The 14,119-nt window shown below is 36.2% G+C and overlaps 1 protein-coding gene across 1 annotated transcript; it reads right to left on the bottom strand.

The window, feature by feature from the left end:
• Positions 1-1,850: 1,850 nt before the first annotated feature.
• On the bottom strand, positions 1,851-13,889 carry zgc:165520 (uncharacterized protein LOC571872 homolog). The gene is made up of 10 exons (XM_040145724.1): positions 13,860-13,889; positions 12,184-12,258; positions 11,938-12,037; positions 11,755-11,829; positions 11,162-11,232; positions 9,335-9,443; positions 7,567-7,640; positions 6,546-6,680; positions 4,371-4,481; positions 1,851-1,928 (listed from the first exon to the last, which is right to left on the bottom strand). The coding sequence occupies exons 1-10, from the start codon at positions 13,887-13,889 to the stop codon at positions 1,851-1,853; spliced, it is 858 nt and encodes a 285-aa protein (XP_040001658.1).
• Positions 13,890-14,119: the final 230 nt, after the last annotated feature.

Below are 14,119 nucleotides of genomic sequence, written 5' to 3' on the forward strand. Positions count from 1 at the left end.
CCAGTTTCAAGCTATGGCATGAAACAAGAACGACTTCTTTGGAAATACAGCTGTAGTTCTTTAAAAAAGAAGTGGGAAAACGCACATACAGATATTAAACATGAAATCAATCTTTGTAGTAAATACACAAAAAAAGACCTGAAGTAGTAAAACACCCCCAAGGCAGTGTCACTGTAATCAAATAAAGCAGGGCTATGTTTATCTCCATTTCTAATCTGACACCTTCAGAATTTACTTCTATTCTAAGGTCATACAGCATCTACTATCAATAAGCTTTTAATCTGTTCAACATCAAAACTCCAATATGTGATTCTTTAAGGAAAGTGACTTCCCTATTTCATTAAATTAAAAAATGATTTGAATAAAGGCCCACTAATGAGTAATAGCAGGTGCTTCCACAACATCATATGAATTGTATCATTAGATGCAGCATAAGTATTGGCACAGTAGTTTTGTTTCTGGATCTTAACACAAATAATAGACATAGTTACGCAAGAATAACGACAGTTGTCACAATACTTATGATACTGACTTCATAGAGATGCATCATGATGACAGGCAGTGTGGTAGTCATGCACTTCTAGTACAGGGAGATCTGTCAGTGGCTGGGTCACTTCAACCTCAGTCAAATGTTAACAGCCATTGCTATTCAAGCCTTACTCATTAATAACACATTTCAGTTGTTTCTTGGATATAACAACCTTATTAATGTATTTGTGAAGGCCGATCCTGACAACTATTCAGTGTTTTTTAAGTATTTTAATCGTCTAAGATACTTGTTCACCTCAGAAATTCTTGCAGGTTTGACAGCTTTGTAAGGAATCTTTCAGTGATAGGGAGACTGAGATACAAATGAAGACATCTTTTCATATGTAAGAAGTGGACAAAGAAGTAAATAAAAACAAATGACATATCCTGCTAGGACAGACTGGTGGCCAGATTGACATGGAATTTGCTCATGGCCCCTAGACAACGAACTGTTAATATCTTGGTGACGCCTTGACCTTTCATCCTATGCCACCATCTAGTCCAGTATTCCGCTTTTTCCCTCTGCACAGTTAGCTAATCCAAAACTCAACACTCCTGAAAAGTCCTACACATATATACCAGCAGTAAGTAAAAAATCTGCACCTAATATCATTCAAATACAAACAAATACTGCAACAGTAATAATACTGAAGTCAAAGTCAAAAATGAAAGACCAATCTCCCAAAATGGGACAATGGACAATTCATACAAATGACTGCTCTTTAAGTACGGTGTATTTTCCTTGAACCTTTATCCTGACAGTTTCTAAGGGAGACACACTTATTTTTCACTTTATTAGGTACAGCTATACTATCTAACACGATTCAGTATAACAGCTTTCCAGTACATCTCACATTTATAAGCCTATATTGTTCAAGGTTTTTGTGTGGTCTGTTGGTTCCACTGTGGTAATTCTGAGGTGCTGTATTTGACTACATTGAATTGAAAGGTGGTTATCTGTATGAGGCAGATAAATTAAATCTAAATGCCATGGAGTCAAATTAAGATCAATTCTAAGACCTTTCACGACAGGATGGAGGTGGCCCATGGAAATATTGTTCAAAGCTCAGTTGCATTTGAACATTACTAATTATCCAGAAATTTAAATGTGGAGCATCCAGACAAGGTTAAGGAAGCTTTTCATAACCTACTCAGAAATAACTGAGAATGCATGCAAATATTTACAGCCTCTATTTCTATTTTGAATGAGTTGAAATGACAGTAAACTGAGCCCAGGCTCTGTTTTGTGACCATCTGGGAACGCTTCTTTTCTGCCTCATCTTTTACTGTGTGGAGTTCGTGGGTGGCCTCATGCAGGTTTTCTATTTGATGAAGCTGTAGACAAATGAACCGAAGATGATGGCCAAAATCACACAGCAGCAGAAGATCATCATTTGTTTCTGGAGAACGGGGGAAAAGGATGCACAGACAGAAAGGAAGATCGTGTTAAATTACTTCCCCCTACAACATTGTACTTAAAATCACTCAAAACAAATCCAATACAAATCCAAGACCAGGTCCAGTATTTCTCCAACTTGTAAGAATGAACAACAGAAGTGTCTAAAGTCCCAGAGGAAAACAGTTGTTGACAGAGTGTGAGCAAAAAGACACATTTAGCAGTGACTTCCTCCTACTTACATCCACATGGAAATCTCTTTGAAGATCAACTGGTTGTGATCAAATGACAGATCATGTCTGTTTAGAGTAGGAATAACCAGAGAGATATAGATTGACCCTCCATCTGCCATATTGTACATTCTTTTTAAAAATCCTCACAGTTTATTAAGTGGTTTGTTATTCTGCAAAAAGATAAAATCATCATTTTATTTGTGTGAACTCCAGGAATAGTTAACACAGGAAATTAACAGAAATCCAATATATTTATGATGTATAAATATATTAACAGACATTAAATAAAAGGAAATTGTCTGAAAAGGACACTAAATTCATCTGTGAGACATTCTGCTGTTTGTAGACAAGGTACATCAGAGAAATTAGACAATAAGGAAAATTTAGTACCACACTGACAAGTGCAGACAATGAAGATGTCTAAACATTGACTGTAAATCAAATCAATGTCAGATATGTTCTTGTTGGTTGTCTGCACATGATAAAAAGTTTTCTTCATACAGTTGTTTTTACCAACATGCAGCTCAGCACAACAATTGATTTCATATCCAAAATTCACTAATGCAACAAAACACTTGATCCACATCTCAGAATGAACTCTGGGAACAGAACACTGACAACATCTGTCTCCGAACAAGAAAACTGTGTCACTCAGAACACACTCACCTAAAACATAGTAGCAACAGGCAGCATTACAGTATGGATTAGTACTGTGTGTGAAGTAGCTCTTTATTTATGTAATTAGCATAACCCAAGATTTAATTTCAACAAAAACAAGGCACTTTTCTACATCTATTTTACTTCCTTACAGTATGTGTCAGAGGAATGAATCAGAAATGGTGCAATAATCTTCAATGGGTTTTATTTTACTTGTTTGTTTGTTGACTTTTTTATTGTATAGACTTATTCCAAGTGCACAAAATGCAACTAAAGTAATTCCAATAATGCAACACAAAACTATACAAAATCACTATACATACTTGTACAGTTCTAGAAATAATAATGTTAGGTTTAGAATTTAAATGTAACAGTTTGTACAATGGTATGTAAGCATGTGTAAAATGGAGTGTAAATCCAAAGAGGTTTGGTTGCAGCTGAGTTTGAGTGAGGAAACACACACAAATTTTGAAAGTTATAATTATAAATGCATTTAGTGTCACAGAAATGAAAAGTGATCCACAGTTTATTCCACAATAACTGCTGCTGTGCTGACTGTGTAAAGAGCATTGAAAAAGTAAGTGTTACCAACTGTAAAAAAAAACTGTAACCAGAGCCCAGTCAATAGTCAGTGTTCTGTTGTTTGTGTCAATTTTTATCACTGTAGACATTCCACTGGATTTAATCATATAACTAGATAAGGAGATCACAAGTGCCTTGGTTTATTGTGAAGAAGATAGCAGACTGTAAATTGAAATGTGGTTAAGTGACGTGGCTCTACTTGCATACAATTTAGGTGATCTGACATTTAGTTAAAATTAGTAATAAAGCCACATTTTCTTCCTTAAAATCATTTACTGTAATATCAAATATGCATAATACTAATAACTATTTTTGTAATATCACCCCACACACTTTATGTTTAGAATGGCAAAGCCAAAAATGATTATTCTTGACCAAAGGTGGTTTCACACCATGAAAAATGGCCGACAGGCAAAACAATGACACTGAACACAATTTGATATTGCAGTGCTTACTGTTTTGGCTTTTACCTCTTGTATGCTCATCATACACCCAAAATAAACATCTAACGGGACTATGTAACAACCTGAGAGGGCAATGGGAGGGAACTGTGTCCAAAACCGCAGTAAAGCCCTGCTACAACCTCCTCCTAAGGCAGGTGTAAGAGGCTTCTTTACAAACACTTGCAGTCCAGTGTGGGAATAGTAATTCTATATAAGCCGATTAAATGAACAATATGAAAGTGGCCTCCCAAAGATACGATGAGCAGTTTTGTAGTCTCAGCTACTAACCTATCATCGAGTAGCTGAATGTTGATCATGGCTTTGTGCTTATCATTGTTACATGTATGTTTGGTAAGATGAAAGGCAACTAACTCCTGATCATCATTCAGTAAATGTATTAATGTTAGCTATGAAAAGAGCGATCAGAGAAAACTACAGCCTACAGAAAACTCCATCAGCTATGGGACTGTTACAACTTTAAAAATGTTTCAACAGGTCATTACATCTATGTTGCCGCTTAATATAACTTACCCTGCGCGCTTCCTGCTGGAATTTGGCTGCTTTCTTGGTGTCGGCCACCGCCCTCTCTACAAAGCCGACTGACTGGTCCATGTTGCTCTCAATCCTGTCAATCATGCCACCCTGGAGGTGGGTGGAACAAGATGAAACAATGTGAGAGATGAGAACACAGAGGGAAAGACAAGCTGATAACAAGGAGCATGCGTATGTTTGTGATATTGACACAGGAAGTGGGAATGTGTTGTGTAGATTGACTCTGCTTTATCAAACATCTGAACAATTTCATAATCTAATGTACAGCATTAAGGACTAACAGAGCTGGAAGAACATGACATACTTTCTTCTAAAGCAGTCTGACAAACATCTGTTGGATCAGCTGCTTAGCTTACTGTTATAATACTCATGGTGACTGATTAGAATGTGTTGGTTTTATTATGTGTTTATAACACAAAGATATCATAACATAATCACCAGAAGTTGTCTGCTTGTGGCTGTTCAAAATATGTTTTAATACAACATTTCCTCATCCAAAAAACACAGCCAGTCACAGTGAAGACTCATCTGTTTAGTTACACTGTTACACTGCATAGTCCAGTTTTGATGTGAGCTTCTTATTCTTTAACAAGCTGATTATTTCAAATTAAATCATCAATATAGGACATATTTTACAAAGCTGGGTGAAAAGATGTGTTTTAATTTATGTTGATAAATCAGATTCCAGACCAACAAAGTAAAAATCATCTGGTCTACTGATCATTTGTGAAGAATGCAAATAATGTTAAGAACGTAACAACCTGCATCATCACTTTGATAAATTAAACATCAGAGCTCTTGAAATGTTTCACCATGGAAACATTAAGCTGCTGCTGCCACCCATGGTAAGGTAGTTAACAGCAAATGCAACTCTGTGCCAGATTGTTTTTTTTTTTTTACAGTTTTTTTTCACAGTTTTTCGACAGTTGCTAACACACATTTCTCAACAGTGAGTTCACTTTTTCAAAACTCTTCTCTCAGTCAGCACAACAGCAGTCATCGAAGACTATGATCTATGGATCATTTTGTCTTTCAAATTTCATGAACCATTTTTTCACTCACAGTCAGCTACAGCCAAACCTCTTTGTATTTTCACTCCATTTTACACATTTACATACTATTGTAAAAACTGTTGCATTTATGTTTAAAATCCAAAATGAAAAACAAAAATTACTGTAAATTAGGCTGACATTCATCACATTTTGCTACATCTACATTTAAAAAGACATTTAAAAAAATTGCATCAACTCCTAATTGAGACATCCAACACTGAGTGCCTGGTTTACAGCCCATCCCACGATGGGTTCACTTTTCCTTCCACCTTACTCTCCACTCTTCTGCCCCCCAGAGGAATTCTCCCTATTTAGGTGGACAGTTTATGATCAGATGTTACTCTTGGACACAATGAATGCTGGATATCTGGACATACCTGCAGAAGATTATAATAGTTTTGCAACAAGCAACCAGAAGCCAAGAGGCAAAGCAGAAGATGGGACAAACGAAAAAAATGGATGAGCTATATAAGGTCAATATTGTTTTAACTTTTAACTTCCATCCAGACTCACAAAAGCTTTTAAGTTCCTATTAAGTGGATTTGATATTAATGCAAGAACTCTGTATTCTGATTAATGAAAGTGGCTACGAAAAAAATGGCTGAAAAGTTGACTGAGACCTATCTTTATAGCTGAAAAGTTTTCCTGAAAACATTAAATACAACAATTAGTATTACACCATTGTATGTAGTAGAGGACAAGCAATGTTTTTTTGTTTATGTTTTACTGTTTTGCACCAATTCCTACATTTCCAATAATTACACTTAATCAAATTAATTCCCCAATTCATGTAAACTAGCAGAATGGCTCCAAAACAGTGGATGATAGGTTTTCTTTTAGGAGAAGCAAAATTCCAACCACAAAAAAGACAACAAAGCCCTCTCTTTGTCTCAAATTTGGAAAGCCCATTATGGCTACAATACAGGTGTAAACATTTGTATCAAATATTGTGTAATATTAATGCAGCCCCCAAGTTTTATTATAGGCAGAGAGCTGCCTTGAAATCTAAATTCAAATTAGATTTTTCATACTTTTGCGGTTTCAAAACTGTAGATTTAAGTCTCCATTGTGTGTTGTTTGTGTGTGGTTTGTATGTGTGTACCTGGTTCTCAACAAGCATGGCGATATCAACAAACATGTCATGGAGCTCTTTGATGCTGCTTTCCAGCCTCATGATGTCTTTGTGACGAGCCTCAATCTCATTTAGGGCCTGCTGGTTGATTTTAGAGTCCATAATCTGGGGACAGGAGAAGGGTTCAGGACAGAGACACAGAGAGACAAGATGAAGTCAGCAGGACAATGAGAATACTTAAAAAAAATAAATAAAAGATCAGAAGCAGATCAAAAGAGAAAAAATTATGATTGTGGCGATGTATGAAAATAAGCAGCATGAATTGTCTTACTGTTATAGGCCGTAAACAAAATGACAAAATGACAATGACTCACATACATCTAATGAAATATTTGTGAATGTTCAGCAGGGGCTGGACAAAACAAAAGCAATACCTGCAATCTAATGAGAACAAGCAAACAGTCCTGCAATGCATTTTGAGTTGTAAAGCTTATCCTCCATTTTTGTTTAGACTGTACCAGAGAGCTGCTGACTCGACTGCATGTACGTGAAGTACCACATGCACATATAATGTATAAGGTACACCATGCATCATTCAGTCACCACAAATTATCATAGTAGAATTCACCTGTCTGACTGTTTATTGTTGTGTTTAGAGGTGCAACTAACAATTATTTTCATTATCAATTAATCTGCCCATTATTTCTCAATTACTTGTTTGGTCTATAAAATGTCAGGAAACAGTAAGAAATGAAAAGAGTCAATGGTGACGTCCTCAGATGTCTTGTTTCGTCTAACCAACAGTCCACAATGCAAAGATCTTCCGTTTACTATCATGTAAGACAAGGAAAAGTAGCCAATTCTCACATATGAGATGCTGGAGCTGGTGAAATGCTTGATGATTGATTATCAAAATGTTTGCCAATTCATTTTCGGTCAATCGAGTAACTGATTAACTGACACATCATTTCAGCTCTGGTTGTATTACTTTCACAGTGTCCTCCCTCTGTGTGTGTATTTACATACAAGATCTGCATACTGTCAGTCTTACCCCCGCAGTGAAGACAGCTGAGTTACCTCCTTCCAGCATCTCTTCTAGTTCTTCATCAGTTGTGGCTTTTCCAGCTGTGATGGACAGAAAGAACAGTTACAAAGGGGTTTTAAATAAATACTGTTATATATGTTAACAGATTTAATATATTAAATACTGAATCTGTTAACAGCTGACAGGCCTGGTTAAATTCAGAAGGTAGAGACAGACAGAAAAACAATGGCATATTAAAGCAATTGCCAGTCCCCTGACTTGTGAAAGGTAGAGACAATTCATACATAGGCAAGCCCAAGTGACAGAAAAGTCAATATGTTTGTGTATATTCAAATTGGAGTTACAATAAACTCTTATTTCCCTGATAACAGCATATTTAAAGTGGAATTAGAACCCCTACACCTGACTGACGTTAAAGGTACCCTGTTGAGTTTTTGTACCCTGTCAGTCTCACAACTTACTTGTGAAGTTCATGTATTAGTTTCTTTTTTGGCATCCCACAGTCATGACAAGCAAATATAAGGAACCGTCACCCTATCAAACAAAATAAAAAGTCTGCTGATAGCTTAACCATAACTCTGTTTGTTTACAATGTAAACTCCACAGTGTCTGAAATGTTTGTAACAACCATATAAACTATGTCCTAATACTTCTACAAACATGAGCAATAGACCCATATGGGTACCAGTACCTTGTGGCCCTTATGAGATTTGGTTATAACAGTCATATCTCAGTGTGAGATATGAAAAAATGTCAAAAGTGCTTTCATAAAACCTTTATAAAAATGTTGAAAAAGTCACATTTTAACATGACTAGCACAGGTCAGAATTGGCTTTATGTATCAATTACATACTATGACATGTCAAAAAGGCTTAAGACTCTTGTTCCAATCTATGACCTGTTGAAGGTGGTTAGTGGCTGTCATTGTCATGTTAAATACAGATATAAAACTCTTATGTCTGACAACAACAAGCTGCAATGGTTATCATAAGCATATAATAGTAGACATTAGATACCATGTCATAATTTCAAATGATAGTAACAAAGATGAAATGCGCTACTTAGGATCACTCTGACCACCAAGTCATGTCTGAAGGAATAATAACACCATCTATGACATCATATGACTGTGTCATGTGGAAAGTAGTTATAAAATCTAAATGTATTCATGTAATGTGAAAAGTGATTGATGACTCCTAAAGCCATGTCCAAAACAATTAAAGGGGCTATATGTAAGTTTTCTCTGCCGCAGAACGTTGTTTGTTGCTGGTAGCAGGTGGTGGTGATGGTCGCTTGCTAAGAGCTACAGCCATTTACAAGACAAGAGGTTAGAATACAACCTCTGAGCAGAACTACTTCATCCTCTCATGTTGGACTGACGGTAGACTGGACACTACAGTGACTATCAAAAAGTGATGGGATGGGCCAGGCAGGCCGGGGCTAGCTGGTTAGCATGCTATCTTCAGTAGAAGAAAAGAAGTGATAGAAATAGAAGCAGAAAAAGAGTTACTATTGGCATTGCTTTCCACCACTGGAGACAGCTCTTGCCTAGAAGTAATGAGAGTTGAAGCTGATGTCACAAAGTTTCTTCTAGACTGGTAAGTAAACAGCTGTTAATGCTAACATTGGCTATGTAGTAATAGCAAAAACGTACATACAGCCCCTTTAAAGTATTTGCTCAACAACAAAAATGTCTCCACATCAAGGTTTGCTATTGTGTGATTATATCATCCATTTGTCTGATTGTAGCATGTAATAATCAACTGTAACTCACTGATCTCCAGCTGCCGGGCAATTCGTCCTTTGCTCTTATCTCTGAAGTCAACTTGAGCCTCGTTGTACTTGGTCATCACCTCTACAAACTTCTTGGCCAGGATAGCATGCTGGGGTAAAATTAAAATGCAGATGCCCTGTTAACTGACTTTTAAACATGAGTAAATGTTTAATGGCAGTCTCATTAAACATATCAGAATGTGGACTGAAGTTTTCTCTGAAAGTCATTTAAAAAAAACTATTTTGACCATCTTTAAGTTTTCAGCTTTCAGTGAAATGATACTAATAATTTATCATTTTGGTTTGAGGAGGCTGAGGAATAATATTGTGTGCTGGCATTTTTAAACCATTGTAAAGGTACTGAATGTTCCCTCCAAATTTTTTATTCATGTCGAGGTGTAATAGCCTCTGCAACAACATTTAAACCACCATGGGATACTAAAATTCTCCATTGAAAAGTCAGGTTAAGATTTCAAATGGACATTTTGCCACTGATCTGTGTGACATCACTCAGACTACACCTCCTGCTTGAACCTGATCCAGCTCTGGAACTGATCTTTTAAAAATTAAGAGTGATTATAAGTTTCCTAAATGTTTCCTAACTTATTTTTTAGTACAAAAAAACACAAAAAAGAGAGCACCTAGAGCAATTGCTCAAACACAGCTATTAAGTGTTTCGTGACATCAAAAGTTGATAAATTCACCTGAAATTCATCAGCTTCTGTCCATGGTGCTGAAATGCCACACCAATTGACAATGTAGTCTAATAAACTGTCAGAGCTTCCAGTTTGCTACATTTAATACGATACATGGTACATAATATGATATATTTAAAAGGCGAAGACTATGTATGAGAAACACTGTGTACACATGCAGAGCCAGTTTCTCAGTAAATCAGTAGTTTTCTCCCCTGTGGTTTCCCTTCTTCTCATCCTAGTATTTCTATCTATGTATTTTTATTGTTTGTTTGCAAGTATGGGCTCAAATTAAGGTCAATAAGATTTTGCGCTTCACAAATAATCCCAAAGTTAATAGTTGTAAATGAACCTTTATAAACCTGTAAAATAACTCTGCATGAGAATTTCAAGTTTGTGCACGTGTAGAAAAGATTTGTATTTGTAAAAAATTTAGACTGTGTGGCTAAGATCTGTGAACAAATTATATCAGTGGTGAGGTTACACAAAGACACTGTGAAAAAAGAAGTGCTTTTTTGAACATCTGTATACAGACACATAGCAGAAAACTGCTTTTAAAACTCAGCACTCAAAGTTCCAACACTGTGTGTGATACTTAAGTTACAAGTCCAAATCTTGACCTTGTCTTTACAGGCAGATGGTTCCATTGCCTTCATCTCTACCGCAGGTCCTGAAAGGTGTAGTAGATTTTCAAGATGGACTACGGTGCGAGCCCTTCCGCAAACATAGACATATGTTTGCAAGAGATACATGGCACATTAAATGTTCACCATTATTTTCTATAGTTTTGACATATAATTAAAACCACCTTGGTCACAGGACAGGTGGTCCTGTTTTCTTTTTTTCTCTGGTGTAAAGACAGGGTGACTCTTTTTTTCTTTTTTTTTTAAAGAAATACAAATCTTCTCTACAAATACAAATCTTTTCCCACATATGCACAAACTTGAATTTCTAATACAGATTTATTTTACAGGTTTTTAAAGATTGTATTATTATTATTGTTAAAGAAAGAACTGAGAACTTTGGAAATATTTGTGAAGATCACTTTGCAAGCTCAAAATCTTGTTGACCCTAATTTGAGCTCATAAACAAGTCAGGTCAATTAAAATTAATTTTATGTTGTACTGTCTGACCTGCGACTTGCGTATCCTGAGGTCAGCTGAGGCCCTGTCATCTGTGTTTGACTCAAGCTGGTGCTCAATACCTGATGCACACACACACACACACAAAGACAGGAAATAAACAATACAGTGATTCTGTTGTTAATGTGATTACTGAGAAATATAACATTTTTTGAAACAACACTGGAATATAACTATGGTCAAGTATACAGTGCATCTACACAAACATAATATTTATGGTAATGAGTTAGCCAAGGAGCACTCGTAAACATCTCACAATGCAGTATCAAATGCTAAAAGAAACACTTCACACAAATCACACGCATATTTTCCCACTTAACCCAAGCGGCAACTATACAGATGGTTTCAGTTGTATTTGCAGAGGTTTTCAGATATCTGTTGTCATGTGTGAAGCACTTTGTATTGTGGGTTTAGAAAAGTGCTTTTTAAATAAAGATTATTATTATTATATCTGTCTCTAAAACCTTAACACCACAATATGATGGAGGTGAGTGAAAAAAGGTAAAAAAAAGAAAAAAACAACAACAACTAACAAACAAACAAAAAGTTACCCTGAAAAGAAAGTAAAAAGACCAAATACTGACTCTTAAGTTTGTTTCTTGCATTGTTGGCCGACTTCTTGATCTCATTGGTGAGGGATTCAAGGTCATCTTGTGTTTCTGAAAAAGAGAGTGAGAGCAAAGGGAGATTGTTACCGGCAAGAGCTAATACAAAGTAAACAGTAATAAACTTGAATATATGTATGTGTTTGTGTCATAGGAAGTTACTCTGGTCAGATGTGGGGGCCGACAAGATGGTAGAGTAGAGTTTTTTGATTTCTGTGACACTCTCGTCTATCTTGTCAATGCTGATACGGATATCTTCGATCTGAAACACACACACATACACACACACACACAAAGGGAGGGAAAGAGAGAAAGAGAGAGAGAGAGAGAGAGAGATTAGCAATCAATTAATACATTTTTCTTTAGAAAAATTAGTAATAGACAGGCAGGCACAAAGAGACAGAACACCTGAGCAAAGAAATCATCCATGAAAGCCTCACTCTCCACGGGAACCTCAATGTCATCACCTCCAGCATCACTCTTCTGTTAAAAACACACACAAATTAAAAAGGGGATCAGTGCTGAACTTGAGGTTGATATGAACAGGTTGCCCAGAATAACTACAGCACATTTAGTATACTCCAGTAGTTCCAATATCCTTAAAATATACAAATATACAACAATCTAGTTTAAAAAAGGGGGCCCTTAGGCAATATTCTTTGTCAAGCTAAGAACATTTCCTGCTATTACTTGAATTAAAAAAGACTATGGGGAACAATGGAGTAACAGCTGGGTATTTTAGAGGGAAGGAGAAATAAATGATAGCCCACTCTAAGTATTTCTGTAACAATTGGGTACTGTACTATAGGTACAGTACTGGGAAACAGCCCACAGACCATATTCTATTCTACTGTGTAATATAAAATACACATTGAAGTTTTACACTTTAACAAATGTTATTGCAATGTGTAGGAGAAAATACAGTATCAAAGACAGGTGTTCAGTTTTTACAGGGGTACCTTCTGCAGGCAAGCTACAGCGACAATCAGGGATTTATTATCATGTCTTGTAATATACCGTATGATTTAGAAAAAAAGATAAATTGAGAAACTGGTCTATACTTTTGAATATTTGGTTCCTAGCAGTCATGTTGGTCCAGCACTGCAGCAGCTAATAAAAAGTATGCTGCAGTTGAAAACAAACGCACCTTTGTCAAATGCACAGCAATGGAAAGATTCTATTGTCATCTCAGGAGGAAAAACTATAACAATTTATAGTAATAAAGTAATGTAACACTATAAGATGAATGTGGATCAAATATGGATAATCTTTAAATTTTAATGATGATCATAGTAATTATTTTAATTCTTTAAATGACACAGTAAGAATAAAGTTTGTGGGCTGTAATATCATGTGCAGCTGTTCACCAGTCAGCATCTTATTCGCACCTGATTCATACAATAAAAGCACACTATATGTTATGTTAATAAATAGCGGGCTGTATTATAAAGTTACCGAACATTTTGTCGGCTATCTTTGGGAAACAGTATGACACGGTCACTTCTTGACACTGAATTCCAGTTGTTTTCGCCACATGCAAAAATGATGTGTTATATTTGAAGGAAAGCTCCACATTTCTACAATTTTTTTATGACAGTGGTTCAGCTCATCTGCAGCTACTTTAGGTGTCAGGTGAGGCAGCCTGCAAGTTAAATGAATGCGTAGCTCTGCACGCCTCAAACTCTATTCATTTTATTCAACTACGTGGCGTTACATAATACCAGACATTCGTAAATAACACAATAATACTAATAAAAGGCCTACCAATTTCAAAATATTTACAGATAAGTTGTAGTCATATAATTTCTTATCTCAAAATAATCTCATGTATACAGTTTGTGTCAAATCTGCTCCCATATTTCAAAATATTTCGATTTTCATATTTGTTGAAATATAGTGGTTTGGTAATCTAATAATTCTGAGATTCATTGGAAACACTTAACTTATCCATACGGCGCCTCGACATCTATTGTAGGTAGAGTAACCCCCTTTATCACATCACTGTCTAGTGATTATAGTGTACATTATGGCCTGTGGTGGAAACAGGTGCTCCACAGGGTAAACATGACAGAAATTCTGCCTACCTCCTTTAGTTGCGCCAGTCGGTCCTTCATCCTGAGAAGTTTGTGGTTCAAATAAAAATGCAACTAAATAGATAACAAAAGACAACCTAACAGGTCTCGAACAACAATGCTCTCTCTAGCCTACAGCAGCTATTAGAGTGGCCTCCAAATTAGCCCAGGGGAAAGGAACAGATCCCTCAGTTAATCCAGGAGATCTGACTATGGGACTGGGTCAGCTATCAGAGCCGCGGACATGAAGCTGAGTTAAAATAAGGGAAAAA

Source organism: Xiphias gladius, chromosome 15, assembly GCF_016859285.1.
Source record: "Xiphias gladius isolate SHS-SW01 ecotype Sanya breed wild chromosome 15, ASM1685928v1, whole genome shotgun sequence".
Taxonomy (NCBI): Eukaryota; Metazoa; Chordata; class Actinopteri; order Istiophoriformes; family Xiphiidae; genus Xiphias; species Xiphias gladius.

Excerpts from the sequence above, each read along its gene's own strand:
- zgc:165520 (XM_040145724.1), bottom strand. The coding sequence starts at position 13,889 with ATGAAGGACCGACTGGCGCAACTAAAGGAG. Across the intron at positions 4,482-6,545 it reads CCATGCTTGTTGAGAACCAG|GGTGGCATGATTGACAGGAT; the intron begins GTACACACATAC and ends ACCCACCTCCAG. Across the intron at positions 1,929-4,370 it reads TCCAGCAGGAAGCGCGCAGG|AAACAAATGATGATCTTCTG; the intron begins GTAAGTTATATT and ends CCCGTTCTCCAG.